This window comes from Cynocephalus volans, chromosome 17, assembly GCF_027409185.1.
Source record: "Cynocephalus volans isolate mCynVol1 chromosome 17, mCynVol1.pri, whole genome shotgun sequence".
NCBI classification, from domain to species: domain Eukaryota; kingdom Metazoa; phylum Chordata; class Mammalia; order Dermoptera; family Cynocephalidae; genus Cynocephalus; species Cynocephalus volans.
Genome location: NC_084476.1, coordinates 10,417,237 through 10,434,869, shown reverse-complemented (window position 1 = coordinate 10,434,869; position 17,633 = coordinate 10,417,237). Strand labels below are relative to the sequence as shown.

The 17,633-nt window shown below is 47.8% G+C and overlaps 2 protein-coding genes across 7 annotated transcripts in view; one reads left to right on the top strand and one right to left on the bottom strand.

Annotated features, from left to right (window-relative positions):
* Positions 1 to 17,633, top strand: part of RALGPS1 (Ral GEF with PH domain and SH3 binding motif 1) — a 313,809-nt gene that overhangs the window by 161,272 nt on the left and 134,904 nt on the right. The gene's annotated exons all lie outside the window — the stretch shown is intronic.
* ANGPTL2 (angiopoietin like 2) overlaps positions 5,249 to 17,633 on the bottom strand; it is a 41,372-nt gene continuing 28,987 nt past the window's right edge. The window contains exons 3-5 of the mRNA XM_063082458.1: positions 11,622 to 11,815; positions 9,563 to 9,833; positions 5,249 to 7,031 (exon numbers count right to left, since the gene is read on the bottom strand). Coding sequence (XP_062938528.1) covers positions 6,832 to 7,031; positions 9,563 to 9,833; positions 11,622 to 11,815 — 665 coding nt within the window. The 3' untranslated portion in view covers positions 5,249 to 6,831. The remainder of the gene's footprint in view (positions 7,032 to 9,562; positions 9,834 to 11,621; positions 11,816 to 17,633) is intronic.

Genomic DNA, 17,633 nt, shown 5'->3' with positions numbered 1-17,633 from the left:
GAGTGCCACTGCAGCAACCGCTTTTAGGCAGGTTGGCCACCCACTGGCCACTGGATCCAGTTTTTTTGATAGATAAGCTACTGGCCGTCGCCATGGTCCTAGGGTCTGAGTAAGCACTCCTCGGGCTACACCGGCTCTTTCATCTACGTATAGAGTAAATGGTTTGGTGAGGTCTGGGAGAGCCAAGGCGGGGGCAGACAGCAAGGCTTTTTTTTTATGTGGTCAAAAGCCTTTTGATGCTCCTCAGTCCAGGTAAAAGGAATGTTTTCCCTTGTCAGGGGGTACAAGGGTGCAGCCAGGGAAGCAAACCCAGGAATCCAGAGCCTGCAGAATCCGGCAGTACCCAGAAATTCGCGGACCTGCCTGGGGGTTGTGGGAGTAGGGATCTTCATAACTGTAGCTTTCCGGGCCGGGGTCAGCCATCTTTTTCCCTCCTTGAGCAGGTACCCCAAATAGGTGACCTCTTTCTGGCATAACTGGGCCTTTTTAGCTGATACCCGGTACCCCAACTTACTCAGTTCCTGCAAGAGCTTTTGTGTCCCTCTTTTGCAGCCTTCATATGTGGGAGCTGCCACTAGGAGGTCGTCCACATATTGGAGTAATATGACCTGGGGGTTGAGAGCCCTAAAAGGAGTTAAATCCCGGTGGAGGGCCTCGTCGAAGAGAGTGGGTGAGTTCTTGAACCCCTGTGGCAGCCGTGTCCAGGTCAGCTGACCAGCGTTACCTTTTTCTGGGTCTCTCCACTCGAACGCGAACAGTGGCTGGCTGTTGGGGTGTAGTTTGAGGCAAAAAAAAGGCATCCTTGAGATCCAAGACTGAGTACCAAGTGTGACTAGGCGGAAGGGAACTCAGGAGGCTGTATGGGTTTGGGACTGAGGGATGAATGTCTTGCACCCTTTTGTTAATTTCTCTCAAGTCTTGGACTGGCCGATAGTCATTGGTCCCTGGCTTTTTTACTGGTAGCAGAGGGGTGTTCCAGGGCGACTGGCAGGGCACTAAGACCCCTAGGTCTAAGAACCTTTGGATGTGGGGTCTGATGCCTTCCCGGGCTTCTTTAGTCATTGGATACTGTCGGACGGCCACCGGTGAGGCACCCGATTTCAGCTCTACTACTACTGGTGGGACGTTATTGGCCAGTCCCATACCTGTCTTTTCTGCCCATACGGTGGGAAAAAGTTGGAGCCAGGATGGGTCGATGGAGGGAGAGGCCGGCTTTTCATACAGCCGGTATTCTTCTTCTAGGTTTAGGACCAAGCACATGGTAGAGTGATCTCCCCATGTTACTTGTGGGCCCTCTGTAGAAAACTGGATTTGGGCCTTTAGTTTGGTCAGAATGTCCCGGCCCAACAGAGGAGCAGGGCACTCAGGTATGACCAAAAAGGAATGGGTCACTTGTTTATGTCCAACCTTTAAAAGTCTTTGTGTGGTCCAGGGGTAGACTTTGCTGCCGGTTGCTCCTACTACGACTGTCCGCCTGGACCCTACCTTCCCCATGGGTTGGGTCAACACCGAATGTTCAGCCCCGGTATCGACCAGAAACTCGATGGGGGTCCCCTCCACAGTCAGTGTTACCCTAGGTTCGGGGAGGGGGTCCGAACCCCGACTCCCCTAGTCATCTAGGGATAGAACCTTGGCTTCTCTGATGTTCTTTTTCCGGGGACATTCTCTTGCCCAGTGACCCTTCTCTTTACAGTACGCGCATTGGTCTTTGTCTAGAGGGGGTCTTCCATCCCTAGGTGTTTTCTTTGCCCGGTTGCTCAGGTTCCCTGTCTGCCTATCTCTAGACCCTCTTTCACCTACCACTGCGGCCAAAATCCTAGTCAAGTTTTTTTTTTCTTGGCGCCTATCGCGCCGTCTCTCTCTCTCTTCTGTCTCTCTTTTTTCTCTTTCTTGTTTTTCCTCTTCTGTCTCTCTCTTGTGGTACACCTTTTCTGCCTCTCTCACTAAATCTTGTAAGGAATAATCTTGGAGCCCCTCTAGCCTCTGCAACTTTTTCTTGATATCTGGGGCTGCCTGTCCGATGAAGGCCATTGCAACTGCCGCCTGCTGTCCCTCAGAAGAGGGGTCAAACGGAGTGTATCTCCTATATGCCTCCATCAGGCGTTCCAAGAAAACCGAGGGGGGTTCTACCGGTCCCTGCAAGACCTCTCTTACCTTAGCCAAATTGGTGGGGCGCCGGGCTGCCCCTTTGAGACCTGCCACTAGAGTCCGGCGGTAGACCAGAAGACGCTCCCTACCTTCGGCCGTGTTGTAATCCCATTGAGGTCGATTGAGGGGGAAGGCCTCATTAATGAGGTTCTCGAGTTGTGTAGGGGCCCCGTTGTCCCCGAGAACGTTCTTGCGGGCCTCCAGAAGAATCCTTTCTCGCTCTTCAGTGGTGAAGAGGATCTGGAGTAGCTGTTGGCAATCGTCCCAAGTGGGCTGGTGAGAGAACATAAGGGACTCAAGAAGTCCCGTGAGTCCTGCTGGTTTTTCAGAAAAAGACGGGTGGTTAGACTTCCAATTGTAAAGATCTGCTGAGGAAAAAGGCCAATACTGTAGAGGGACCAAGCCATTAGGCTCAGCTGGGGGCCCTATGGCTCGGAGGGGCAAAGCTACGGTGGAGTCAGGACCGGAGCCGTCTCTCGGACTGCGAGGTTGGCGGCTCCTAGTCCCCGCAGCCGGTCCCTCAGGGCTAGGATCACCGGGCGCTCGGCCTGGTGCCGATCTGTTTCCCTGAGGGGCCAGAGGGGGCAGCGGAGCCGCCGGGTAAGGTGGGGTTTCAGAGAGAGAAAATAGGTCATCTGGTGTCGGGAGGACGGGGGGTTGGGGAGGGGCGGAAGGCTTCCTTGTAGGTGGCCTTTGAGTATTTTCTGATCCCGAAACAACAGCGACTTTGCTGGAGGGTGGCACCCAGGGAGGGGGATTCTGGGCGAGGTCTTGCCATACCACGACACAGGCAACCTGGTCCGGGTGTCCTCCGGTCTCCTGAAAAACAATCTTTTTAACTGCAAAAATGACAGTAAGATCAAAGGTTCCCTCTGGCGGCCAACCTACGCCGAATGTGGGCCACTCAGACGAACAGAAAGTCTGCCATTTTCCTTTTTTGATCTCCATGGACAGATTGTGAGCCCTGGCTTTGACATCTTTCCAATGATCTAGAGTAAGGGAGAGGGGCGTAAGGGCACTTTGCCCCATCTCGAAAATTTCCAATAGGGGAACGACGACGCAAAGACCTATCACAACTAAGACAAAAAGAAACCAGAAACGGCGACGAGACCGAGTGCCGTAGAAATAGAAGAAAGAGTCCGATGGCAGAGCGCGCCTCCCGAGACGCGGTGAGACCAAAACACAATAATCCTCTGCCAAGGGGTCCACCAGGCGTCCCTGGTCCTCCCCTGATCCTGGGACGTCTCCCAGGATTGCCGGGTGGCGAGCCCCCGAACACGTCTGTTCGCTACCCGCACTTCGCTCCCAGAGCGACTAACCCGGAACAAACTGAAACCAAAATGCGCGCGCTCAGAAAAGACAGTCGAAATCACTGAGTCAGACACAGAGACGAGACACAGAAACGAGACACAGAACGACTGCTGGCCAGCTTACCTCCCGTTGGTGGGTCGGTGGTCCCTGGGTGGGGGTCTCCGATCCCGGACGAGCCCCCAAATGAAAGACTCCCGCAGTGGGTAGTCAGTCAGTTCAGGGAGACCCTCCCAAGGAACAGCGAGACCACGGCTTCGGATGCAAAAACAAGAGGTTTATTGAACACACAGGTACCCGGGCGACTCAGTCTTTCGAAAGACTGGCGCGCCGAGTAGAGCTCCTGGGTCCTTTTTATAGCAAAAAGCGCGGGTACAGAAGCGAGAAGCAAGGTAATTGGTTAGTTTAAATCAAGCCAGGGGTGAACTTCGGTCAAGTGGGAGTCCTTGAAACAGCTGAGGGGCACTCTTGAAACTTTAACTGACTTGTCTATTTCTGGGAACTATCCGCCCTTTGCCTCGGGCCGGGGCCCAGGTGCATAACCACAGATATCCTGTTTGACTCTGTTCCCCTTGTTTCTTAACTTGACTTTTTGGCTGTATTTTCCCTATACCCTTGTAAAAAGCACTTCCTTCAGTTCTCACAGAAGTAGAGAGTAGAATAATGGTTACCAGAAGTTGGGAGCCAGGGCCAAGGAGGGAGGAAAATGGTGGAGTAATGGGTACAAAGCTATGCTGTTTACCCTGAGTGAGTCATTGTGCAGTATATGCATGTATTGAAACAACACACTGTGCCTCACAAATATGTACAAATAAAAGTGAAAACACTTTGAATAAAAATTTGTTTTTGTCTATCTGAGAGGCAACATATGATGGTTTATCCTTAATTTAATGCACCTCTCTGGTTATTACTGGGTTTGACATCTCTACTTCTTTACTGGCCATTTGTGAATCTTCTAAATGTGTTCATGTACTTTGCCAAGTTTTCTGTCACAGTGTTTTTATCTTATTTTTAAAGGGATTTGGGGATGGCATGAATATTAATCCTGTATTTGTTATATATGTTATGTATTTTTTTTCTTGTCTGATATTTGTCTTTCAATCTTGGTCAGGTTTTGTTTTGTTTTTTAGAGGCAGAAAATTTGTTGGTTTTTTTTCCAGTCTTATCCCTTGGTCTTTTCCTTTATGGTGTTGAGGTTTCCCGTCATGCCTATAATCGCCTTCCCAACCCACAGATTTGTTTTATAAGGAGATAGTTCTGGCAGCTAGTGTAGAAGATGGATTTAAATGAGAGTGACAGAGGCTCCTGGTGAGGAGCCTGTTGCAGTAGTTGAGGGGAGAGAAGATGAGGGCCTACACTAAGGTAGGCAGGAGGGCTTGGCATGGAGGGATGGATTGGCCTTGGCAAGGGCAAGGGAGAAGTCCTTGCTTTTGACCTGAGCAATTGAGTACATGGTGCCATTTGGTGAAATGGGACCAGACCTGGAAGAAAGGTGTTTTAAGTATTAACTGCACTGCCTGTGAGGTGCTTCCAGGACATCCAGTGGAGATGTCCAGGAAACAGCTGGATGTAAGGAGCCCCAGAGAGCCATCTTGACCTGAGGTACTGTCATGGGACTTCTGAGGGTATAAGCAGAAACCAAGGATAAGGAGAGTGTGAGTTCAATGATTTTGGTGTGTGCCCCATCCTGAATTTTTTCTTGGTTTTACTTAAAGAGACTTTGATACGGGAGGTCCCAGGAAGGCATTCGAAAACAATAACACACAGTGTAGATACATTCAAATAGCACTGATGGCTTTTATTGCAGATTTGTGTCATTACAAGGATAATCTGGGAATATATTAAAAAAAAAACACCCTCCCTTTTATTTACATAAAACGTGCTACATGGTACACTTTGTGAGAAATGCTGAGGTAATAGGCACGCACCCAGACATGGACAGTACCAAACGTCCAACATCTCGCACACCCGGACCCATGTGCCCACCGGGGAATGTCACTCCTTCTTGATTCATCTCTTGCTCCTTGCTTGGCAGCAGTCCTGATGGTACTGAGTCTGACACTGTGTGGTCAATAGGACTCAAAGCCACCATGCTGTAATGCACCAACCAAGGGTTGCAGTGGCCCCTGATTATTCAGTAACTCACGAGAAGTGGCCAGTTCTCATGTTGTGGCACCTGCTCTCATGTTGTGGCCCCTGCTCTCCAGGGAAGTGTAGTTTGGGGATGAGATGCAGACCCTAGTTGGCCCTAGAGCATGGGACCTTTGGTTTGTATCCATTTGGGGGCCCTGACTATCTGATGATGACTTCTCTTCAATTGAATATCTCCTGATAATGTAGATTATTATTTGTGTGAAAGTTAAAATGACATGTAGGCTAAAGTATGAATGGAAGATACAAAACTGCAAATACATTACCTATATGGCCAGTGTAGTTTTTGGCCTGGCCTTCCCTTTCCTGACCAGAAACCTGGAGCCCAGACTGTTTCCTACTCAGAGGCTGAGGAATCTTGCCTAGACAGTTTGGTGCAACAGAAAAGGAAAGGAGTGGTAGGCAAGGGGCAGAGTAGGTGCTTTGAACTGCAGTGAGAGGCCGGGGCCCAGATACACAGAAGGCACTTAATGAATGCTGATGAGTGAATAAGTGGGTGGCTGCATGGTGAGAAGTCCTGAGAATGGGGGAAGGTATAAAAATGGAGAGGGAGAGGGATTTTGAAATTTGATGAGGTGCCCAAAGGGGTTCTTAAGCAAGGAAGCTGGGAACCTCTGTGTGAGAGATTAGCATTGTAGACATTCCTGGAAGAATCCAGGCACACAGATGCCAAGTATTATTCTTTGAATTGAGGCTACACGGTCTGCAATCTGCCCTTAGACTCAAGTAACACAGCATTAATGAAACACCTTTCTCCTACGAGCAAAGCTGTTGGTAACAGCTTCAACATTTGAGAATTGAATATATGTGTATTTAGGTATATAAGGTGAACTTATATATGTATCTAGATATATCACGTGATATATATCTAAATGCATATATATGTGATATACACATAAGTGCACAAGGGAGGCTCATACACATGTCTATTATGAAGGTATTTTGCAGGTGTGTTTTTATTGTTGAGACTTTATTTACTGAAAAAGAAAGAGTTATCTTCAGTCCTGTCCTGGAAACACGAGGGGCTGTCTGGTATGAAGAAAAGTAGGAGGAACAGAAAACCCTATCAGTTCAGTTCCATTATCTGCCTCGGTGGCCTGGGAAAACAGAATCCAGCATCCCTGTCCTCCCAGCCCCAAGATGAACTGGCGATGATTGTGCTGGACCAGTATGGCCAGGTGGGTTCTTGGCCATGGCCACAAGAGGTCAGGAGCGGGAGCTGGCTTAGTGGAAAGTGTTGGGGTTGGGCCGGATCATCATCACCACTTTCTTAAGCGAGTAGGAGCCTCCTCGGAATTCAGCCCAGTAGACTCCATCCTGGTAGCGGCTCCGGTAATGGCCCCCTCGGTACCAGACCCCGTTGAGGTTGGAGTGGGCGCAGGCATTATACCACCAGCCTCCCTTCTGGTAGTGGGCACAGTTTCCTGCAGGAGAGAAGGGAGTGAGAAGGTCTCTGGAGAAGGTGATTTTACCTTTGTCCATGCATTGTTTGGGCTCTTCATCTGAATCCTCGGGGAGGCACTTGGAACAAGAATGTTTGAGGGGTGAACCAGACTCGAGTGGTGGCCAAAGACTGGGCTTTAGACCTGTCTTTTAGGATTGGCTTTTATAAGTAACTAGCTTTGGGAACTCACACAAGCAATTTAACCTCTCCCAGCCACTGTATCCTCATCTGTAAAATGCGGTTAAAAATAACTCCTACTGCACAGGACTGCTGGAGAATTAAATGAGGGCATATATTCAACACTTAGCCCACGGCTCAGTGCAGAGGAGGACCCCAGGGAGAACTCCACACCACAGGTTCGGATGAAAAATGGAAATGGCCTGAGGTGTGATAGGGAGAGGGAAAAAGAATTTTTCTTAGGAATTATTAAGAGTTGAAACTGTTAGACAGTGTTTAAGGTGAAATGTTCCTCTATTCCTCTCTGGTGTGTATTCCATCCAAATAATTTTTTTTATTATTTCACAAAAGAAAGATATTTCCACAAAACTCTTGGCATTATCATATCATACTGAATTCTGCTGCCAAGGACAAGCAGTTCAGAACAACAGAGAAAAAGTGTGGGCAAGGTGCAAGCTGGCGTGCAGGGGCATGCACTGCACAGGTGGGAGGGGCCTCCGCCTGCCGGGCTGCTCTTAGTTCAGGGGGTCCCCAGTTTCCTGACTAGGCCTAGGGAAAGAACCCCCTCTGTTCCCCTACTGGGGAGGGGCTGCCCCAGTCAGGTTTATGGATTGGAGGGCCCGTTGGAGTAGTGGTCCTGCTCCAGCCAAGGCCGTGGGATGAGGTGAGGAGGTCACAGGCAGTCTAAAGCAGAAAGCTGCAGGAGAGACAGCCCAGGCAGCCCAGGTGTTCCAGAGGTTTTTCTGGAGCACATCTGGGCTATGACTCAAGGCCACAAAGACCAAATGTCAGTGCTGGCTTTGGAGAGCAGGGAGAGCCATGGTCAGCTTCCATTTGTCAGTGGAGAGTCTGCCCACGCTTACCCCACACACATCCAGGGACAAGGAACTCACTTCCTCACCGTCCACCGACTTTGCTGCTAGACAGATGTGACAGTTTTGGATCCTAGAACATTCTTCTCCCTGCTCCCCATGATGACCCTTAAGAAATGCTGTAGGAGCCCCCATGTCCCAGGGTCTGAGCAGATCTGAGGAGTCATCTTCCTGCTCTACTTTTCTGGAAGCCTTGGCAGCCCTGGCCAAGACCTACTGCTTCAGAGCAAGGGCCTGCTGCTCCTCTGGGGCCCCTTCCATCAGAATCAGTTCAGTGTCAGTGACTAGACAGAGGTGTCTCTGTGGTACAGGGACAGGCATGTTGTGTCCCATCTGTCCCCCAGTGTCAGGAGAACTACCTGCTAGAGTGTGGCTGCTGTGGAGACCTGGAGTGAGGATCCCCCACTTCAATATATAAGTATCCAGCTTGCCCGAAGTGCAGACTGTTTCTGGGACAGTCTCCAGAGCTTACTCCTCAAAGAGGATAGAGTGGCCTTCAGACCCAGACTGAATGGGATGCTGGCAGGAGGGGCCAGTTTCGCCCATGAAAGTAGACCCAGCTTGGCTGGGGGTGGTGTTGGCCACAGATGGAGCCAGCCTCAGGGGGAGGCTGGCCTTGCCAACTTCACCAACCTGGTAGGGCCCAGAGGCTCTCATCTCAAGAAATTGGGTGTGGGGCCTTGGGAGGCATCAACTATGGGGAAGTCTGGAGTCAGGACCAGACCATATCTGTGCGGCTTATAATTTTCTGTTTTTTCTTTAATAAAGCCTTGGTAAAAACCTGGATGTGAGGCATGTGATCTTAGACAAATCACTTCATCTTTCCTATTTGGTTTCCTCTTAATAGCTTCCTTACAGCATTGCATTAACCTTACATGCTAATAACAGTAACCATAAAGAGAGTCTGATTGTATCGAGCCCTTACTATATGCCAAGTCCTAGACAAAGCACTTCCAGTACATTCTCTCTAACCTTCTTTTTACCCTGTAAGGTATGTATTGTCCTTACTTTCACATGCAGAAACTGAGACCCAGGGAGATTAAGCAGCATGCCCAATGACATGTGACTTGGTAGGAGGTAGTGCCAGCATTAGAACCCAGGGTGTATAGCCCAGAGCCTGGGACATGTGCAGCCCTGATGCCAGGTGCCTCAGACATAAGTGATGAGGGCACAGCTGGCACACGTCTCTGCCTTGGCCCAGGGCAGCCCTTGTACGTGTGACTTGTATACCTCTTTGCCTTTCCATTTTTGTAAATGCAACTCTGATAGAGCCTTGCAAAGAGGATCTATGCACAGTGGGCAAAGGAAGGACCTTCAGGGTATGGGAACAGGGCCAGGCAGCTTGGCTTAGCTGCCCATCATTCTGAGATCTTCCCTTTTCCAAGCCCTGGAGTCAGGGACTGTGGCTTTGGTTGACCTCTTTGCCCTGCCCTGTACCTGGGCTCGACTCCACTTTTCCTACCTGTGTAGACATCATGGTCTCTGTCCAGGGTGGTGAACTGCTTGCCATTGTGCCAGGTGAAAGAGTCGCCTGCGTTGCCATGGTAACGCCCCAGCCGCAGCTTGTAATACTCGCTCTCAGGCTCCAGGCGGAAACTGGCATATTCTGCAAAGACCTTGCGGCCAGACCAGTCCTCCATGGTCACCAGCAGTTTGTAGTTGCCTTGGTTTGTCAGCCAGTAAATGTTTTCCAGGCCCAGCCAGTACTCGCCATCAATGTTGCCAAACCCTTGCTGGGAAAAACCCAAGACAGCATTAGTGTAGAGCCCGCAGTGCCCCAGCCAGCAGGCCCAGCTTTAGGACAGTCATGGACAGAGGAGCCTGGGAAACAAGCAGAGCATATGGCAGCCAGGTTCAAACCCCCAAACCCCCACTTTGCAGCTCTGTGACTTGGTGAACCACTTCACCTTTCTGAGCCTCCATCACACATCATTCAAAAATATGTAGAGAGTGCCAGGCACTGTGTGAACCCCAGATTCCTCACTATGACACGGGGGATGCTGTATTACCTTCCTCACAGGGGTGCTGCAGGAACACACGTCATGTGGTAAATTGAGAGCCTGGCACACAGGAGCAGACAACAGGCATTCCTGGGACAAATCCCTTTCCTTCCCCGAGCTCCAGCCTCCTTCTCTGGGGATGAATGTACGTTAGGGTCACTGTAAGCTGTGACACATTTGTCACAGCTCAGACGGGTATGAGCTGTGACAAATGTGTTGCATCCACCTGGGCTCCCTTCTAGGTCTAAAACCCAGTGGTTTTGTTATTGTTTTTACAAGTAGTTTGGGGGGGTCATCAGCTGAGTGATGGCCACTGAAGTTTTGATAATGGGTGGATTCATTAATAATGATAATAACTAGTATTTAGCATGCACTTAAAGTGCCGCTGGCACTGTTACAAGAACTTTACATAAGTTATTTTATTAATCTTCATGCCAACTCCTAGAGCTAGGTACTATCATTATCCTCCCTAGAATGGGTGAACTGAAGCCCAGAGACTTACATCAGCACTTAAACCCAGAACCCAGTCTTAATCACTGTGCTGTACTTCCTCCAAGAAAGAGAGGAGGAAAGAGTCAAGGAGTGAATCTTCAGAAGCCTCTAAATTTGGAGGTGGAGCAGGAAGAAAAGAAAGCAAGGACACAAACTGATCAGGAGGTGGGTTAGGGGACAACCAAGAAGGGGCACAACAGAGCCATGTGTGGAAGGCATCATGGCTGAGGTAGTCTGTGGGCTTTGGTGTCAGAGGCCTAAGCTGCAGTCGCTGCTTTGCCACGTCCTGGCTGTGCAACCTTGAGCAAGTCTCTCCACCTTTTCACCTGTCAGCTTTGTCAACAGCAGCATCTCCCTCAGAGGGCTGATGTGAAATTGAAGGAGGTAATGCACGAAAGCATTTAGCATGGCAACTGGCACATGGTGGGTGCCCATTCTCTCAAGCTACTCTTGCCATCCTTAGTCAAAGGAGGGAGAATGATGTATAGCTGAACTGTAGCAGTCTTTCCTGCTACAAGGATGAACATTTTAACTCCCTGGAAATTGGGGAGCCCAAAGGATGAGCCCTAGAATTAGAACCTGAGTATTACCACAGTTTCCTACACAGACCCTTTGGGGGATTCTCCCAGAGCCTGGGAGACTTGGGACTTGCCCTTTCTGGGCATGGAGAACTCCAGCTGGGAGTAAGATGCTCCCCACATCCAGGCTGGAACAAGGCCCTCCGTCCCCACATACCAGCATTTCTGAACTCCCACCCCATCCTGTGGGGCTCTGGTGATCTGGACTGCTAACTCTTGTCCTGCAGCAGTTGCTAGTGGCAGGCAGGGAAGGAGCTGGTCCTCGCCACCCCTGGTGGGTTTACAAAAATGGCTTCTCGCCTCAGGTATATTTTCTTTTTGGGGTCATAAAGATCCTGACCTCATCAGCATGCACCTCCCTCCAAGTGGCTCTTTTGCTGGTCACTCAGGCCTCTCTCGGGGTAGGGCAGTCACCTTGTAGGCAGTGCAGACAGGCCCTGCTGGGTCTCACCTTGTATGTCTCCCAGTTCCTGAAGAAGTTGACAGAGCCATCCAGGCGCCTCTGGATGACAGTCCAGCCACCGGGGTCATGTCTTTGGTCGCACCACACTTGCATGAGGCGGTTGGTGTTCTCTGGCTTCACCAGGTAGATGGAGCTGGTATCATGGCCATCTTCCAGGGCCTGCAGGCAGTCTCTCCATGGGCCTGGGGACACAGACATGTATATGTCACAGCCCTGCCATTGCCAGGTCACACCCTCAGCTGCACCCCAAGTAGGCACAACTTCTGGCAGGGCTCCAGCTGGGAGTCACAGCCCTGCAGTTTGAGGGGACCAAGTTTTGTTTGCAAGTTTGAGAAATAATATGATGTAAAGACAAGAGCCCAGTACTAGGTGTCAGAATGCTTGGATTCCAAGCCCACTTTCTCCTCTCACTCTCTCACAATGTGACTTTGGGCAAGCTTCCTCACTTCTAGCCCTCAGTTTCCCTCATTTGTAGAAGGTAGGTCATATTTTCCTCATGCAGAGTTGTCAGGATTACTGAGATCATTTGTGTGGAAGTTCTTGGAGTCATTTTTTTTTTAAGTTAGTTATATTGGCAAAAAGAGATGTGTGCCTACTAAAACGTGGCAGTTAAGCAGCACCGTGCTTTGGTGGCTTTACTCCAGCGGGGGACCTGGGCTTTACCAGACTGCTCTTCTTGAGTGCCTGGGGCTGAGTGCCATTGGCACACCTCAATTCCAACTCCATAGTCACCTTTCCAGTGACAGTGCTCCACGACAACTACTGCAGTTTTTAGTAAATGAACTTCCATGAAGTCACAGGGGCCCCGGCTATGCCCAGAATTTGGCCACATAGCCAGAGATTTCAGGGTATTTCTGGGATTTGTGAGAGCACACTGGTTTTCAAGCATCTTTTGTGGAGACCAGGTTCCCTTTCAGCTAAATTTGTGTATTTTCCAAAAGAAGCTCACTGAGTGCCAGATGCTCAGAGCTTACACATTCTAAGGTCGGTGTTCCATAGGCCAGCCATAAGCTTAAAGGACTATGTCTTGGACACCATCTCAATCCATGGCTCCCTTCTGAAATGGAGACCAGAAGGGTTCTGTGATTCTCTGTGACTTCATGGAGCTCAGGCAGCCCCGTTGGAAGGAATGGGTGTCGCTGGGAGTCTGAATTGATATCACAGGTCTTTCGGCTCCCCCTCTCATTGACCCAACATCCCCTAGCAGTTTCCTGTGTGTCACATCAGCAAGAAGACACAAACGTGAATCACTGAGGTCAGACAATTTGGGGTCTTCCTTATCGATCTGAGGAACTTTCAGAAGGTTTTCAAGACCTTGCCATTTAACTACATATTTTAAAATAAATAAAATCACCACACTTTGCTTAAGTCGCTCCAAAATATTCCCCAGACTGAGAATAGTTAAGATAAAAAGTGCTAAGAAAATTACATCTTGTTTTCTGTATGAATTTGTATGTTTATTCAACAACTGTTGTTGAGTCCCCGCACCTGCAGGTTCTGTGCTGGCCAGGGGCTGCTCTGATGCCCAGTGAAGGACAAGCTGACCTCGCCAGCTTTCTCTTAGCAGGAATTCTTGTGGATTGATGTCCTTTCTCTTTTGGTGTGTGGGTAGGGGGAATGGGGAGAGGGGCCCATCAGGGGCAGGTATATTCAGTGTTTCCTGTGTAGATCAAACTTCACAGATTCCTTCCTGGCTGGTGGTTGGGCCCATCCAGTCCACATGTGATGGTTAAAAGGAAAGGTGTGGATATTTGGTCTCTGTTAGATATCCCAGGTGGGCTTTCCTGAGGCCTGGCAGCTGTGTTTGAGCATCCCCACCTAGGCCCTGACAAGACGGCAGGAGCTGTCTTGCTCATTCCTCCGTCCTCAGTGCCCAACACAGCACCGAGAAGAAAGGTCAATTCATGTCCAGTTAACCCAGGGGCTCCTCCCTTCATCCTCCAGGGAGAGGCTTCTCACTCAATTACCTTCTCACCAGCCCTCTGCCCCCTACAAGGGATGGGCAGGACCCCAAGCACCCCATTCTGGGTAGCAGATGTGGGACAAGCAGCTGCTTCCTTCTTTGCCTGGTGCCACTTCCTGCCTTTGGCCCCCCTCAGTATCCGTCCTGGGGCCAGACCTTCAGAAAGAACATTCAGGAAGGAGAAAAAGGTCTTGGTTGTGTTTGGCCCAAGCCCCAGGAACTGAGGCAGAGAATAGGAGTCTGTCCCCAACAGCTGGAGCAGAGCGCCAGTGGGCGTGGGAGGACTCCCAGCTTTTTACCAAGTCAGCAGCACAGGAGAGGCTGTTTGGTTTGAATGCTGGTGACAGAAGATCCGCCAGAGCCTGCAAAATAATGCCCACTGAAAGCAAACAGCTAGACCTATTACTGCAGAGCTGTTTGGGCTCCTGTGGAATTGTCAGATGTAAAGGCCAGCTTTGAAGGAGGCACCACAGAGGGAGAGGCTTTGGAGGCCACTGGGAGAGGGGCAGGTCTGCCTCGTGGCTCCTAGCCAGAGCTGCTTTTGTGGGTGCCATTGATGGTTTCAGCTTTACCTTCGGCATTTTTACAAAGGGCTCTTTTTAAAAGGCAAGTGTTTTAAAATGTTTTGGGATCTCTGGTCCCTCTAAGAATTTGGGGACAGCTCTACATCTTCTATTCAGACAAATGCACAGACTCACACAATTTTGTATACAATTTCAGAAGGTAAATGGACCCCTAAGCCCCTAGGTATAAACCCCAGATTTTGAACTCTTAGCTCTAAGAAACTCCTGAATTGAGTAATAGTGGTAATAACAAAATAATGATAGCCAGCAGCCCTGAGCATTTCCTATGTACCAGGCCTTATTCCAAGCACTACCCATTTATTTCTATGCCTGATCCTCCTGACACTCCTATGAGGTCAGTAGTAGCCTACGCATTTTACAGATGAGGAAACCAGAGCACAAGGATGTTAGGGGATATCCCCAATGTCACATGGCTGGTGAAGGGCAGAGCAGTATATGCACCCAGGTGTTCTGGATGGTCCAGAGCCCACACTCTTCTTTCTCTCCAGCCAGAGTGCATTCAAGGGTATGGGAGCCCAGGCTGACTAATCTCTATGTCCCTTGGACCATTTTTAATCTTTATCAGTCAGGCGGGTTAAAAAAATAAAAATTTACAGTTCTTCTTTGTCAACGTGTTAAACCTTTTTTTTTTTCTTTTTAAATCTTTATTGATGATTTGCTTTTCTTTTATGTTTACCTTTTGGGGTCTTTTGCCCATTTGTCAACTATTTTAGTGTCTTTTGTAATGCAGAAGTTTTCCTTTATTTTTTAAAAGGCAAATCTGATCATTCTTTAAGCCTTTCTAGGATCATAGAGTAGGTATAAAATTGTGTAGAAGTGTTTAGTATTTTCTGCTGTTATAAAAAACTCTCCATATGTCCCTCGCACCCTCTACTTCTTGAAACTCAGGACCCATTAGAACGAGATATCTAAACACAATCTTCCCTCAGAAACCCTTAGTAGAGCTCTAGCAAATCTCCTGTACTCACACACATTTCCTTTTCATACATTAAAGGCACCAGTGGCAGCAAAAAAAATAAAGCTGGAGGCATAACACTACCTGACTTTAAGCTATACTACAAAGCTATAATAACCAAAACAGTATGGTACTGGCATAAAAACAGACACACTGACCAATGGAATAGAATAGAGAATCCAGAAATCAACCCACACACTTACTGTCAGCTGATCTTTGACAAAGGCACCAAGCCTATTCAGTGGCGAAGGGACTGCCTCTTCAGCAAATGGTGCTGGGATAACTGGATATCCATATGCAGGAGAATGAAACTAGATCCATACCTCTCGCCGTATACTAAAATCAACTCAAAATGGATTAAGGATTTAAATATACACCTTGAAACAATAAAACTTCTTAAAGAAAACGTAGGAGAAACACTTCAGGAAATAGGACTGGGCACAGACTTCATGAATACGACCCCAAAAGCACGGGCAACCAAAGGAAAAATGAACAAATGGGATTATATCAAACTAAAAAGCTTCTGCACAGCAAAAGAAACAATTAAAAGAGTTAAAAGACAACCAACAGAGTGGGAGAAAATATTTGCAAAATATATATCTGACAAAGGATTAATATCCAGAATATATAAGGAACTCAAACAACTTTACAAGAAGAAAACAAGCAACCCAATTAAAAAATGGGCAAGAGAGCTAAGTAGGCATTTCTCTAAGGAAGATATCCAAATGGCCAACAGACATATGAAAAAATGCTCAACATCACTCAGCATCCGGGAAATGCAAATCAAAACCACATTGAGATACCATCTAACCCCAGTTAGGATGGCTAAAATCCAAAAGACCCTGAACGATAAATGCTGGCGAGGTTGCGGAGAAAAAGGAACTCTCATACATTGTTGGTGGGACTGCAAAATGGTGCAGCCTCTATGGAAAATGGTATGGAGGTTCCTCAAACAATTGCAGATAGATCTACCATACGACCCAGCTATCCCACTGTTGGGAATATACCCAGAGGAATGGAAATCATCAAGTCGAAGGTATACCTGTTTCCCAATGTTTATCGCAGCACTCTTTACAATAGCCAAGAGTTGGAACCAGCCCAAATACCCATCATCAGATGAGTGGATATGGAAAATGTGGTACATCTACACAATGGAATACTACTCAGCTATAAAAACGAATGAAAAGGCCGAGCCCGTGGCGCACTCGGTAGAGTGCTGCGCTGGCAGCGCGGCGACGCTCCCGCCGCGGGTTCGGATCCTATATAGGACTGACCGGTGCACTCACTGGCTGAGTGCTGGTCACGAAAAAACGGCAAAAAAAAAAAATAAATAAAATAAAATAAAAAAATAAAAACGAATGAAATACTGCCATTTGCAACAACATGGATGGACCTTGAGAGAATTATATTAAGTGAAACAAGTCAGGCACAGAAAGAGAAATACCACATGTTCTCACTTATTGGTGGGAGCTAAAAATTAATATATAAATTCACACACACACACACACACACACACACACACACACAAACCGGGGGGGGGGGGAGAAGATATAACAACCACAATTATTTGAAGTTGATACGACAAGCAAACAGAAAGGACATTGTTGGGGGGGGGAGGGAGAAGGGAGGGAGGTTTTGGTGATGGGGAGCAATAATCAGCCACAATGTATATCGTCAAAATAAAATTAAAAAATAAATAAATAAATAAAGGCACCAGTGGCGAAGGTCAGAAATGTAAATGATGGACAGAAATTAGTCAGAAACATAGCTAACATTGAAAAATTGGCAGCGGTAAAATTATCAAGTAGCAGAAAATGGCAGGAGTAAAATTATCATATGGCTCATAAAAGTGGCTGAGTAAAACTATCAGTATACATGTACCCAACACCAGAGTACCCAGATATATAAAGCAAATATTATCAGATCTAAAGGGAGTGATGAACATCAACACAATAGTAGTTGGTGACTTTACTATTCACCAATAGTAGTGGGGTGACACCCCACTATCAGCATTGGACAGATCATCAAGACAGATAATCAATAAAGAAATATCAAATTTAAATGGCTCCACAGATCCGATGGACCTAAAGGACATTTACAGAACATTTAATCCAACAGCTGCAGAATACATATTCTTTTCTTCAGCACATGGAACACTGTCCAGGATTGACTGTATAATAGGCCACAAAACTAGACTCAACAAGTCCAAAAAAATCAAAATTACATCAAGTATTTTTTCTGACTACAATGGAGTAAAACTAAAAATCAATAACAAGAGGAACTTTTGAAACTACACAAGTGGAAATCAAACAACATGCTCCTGAACAACCAATGGGTCAAAGAAGAGATTAAGAAGGAAATAAAAAATTTCTTGAAACAAATGAAGACAGAAACACAATATACCAAAACCTATAGGATACAGGCAAGGCAGTATTAAGAGGAAAGTTTATAGCAATAAACTCCTACATCAAAAGATATGTATCAAGATTTCAAATAAA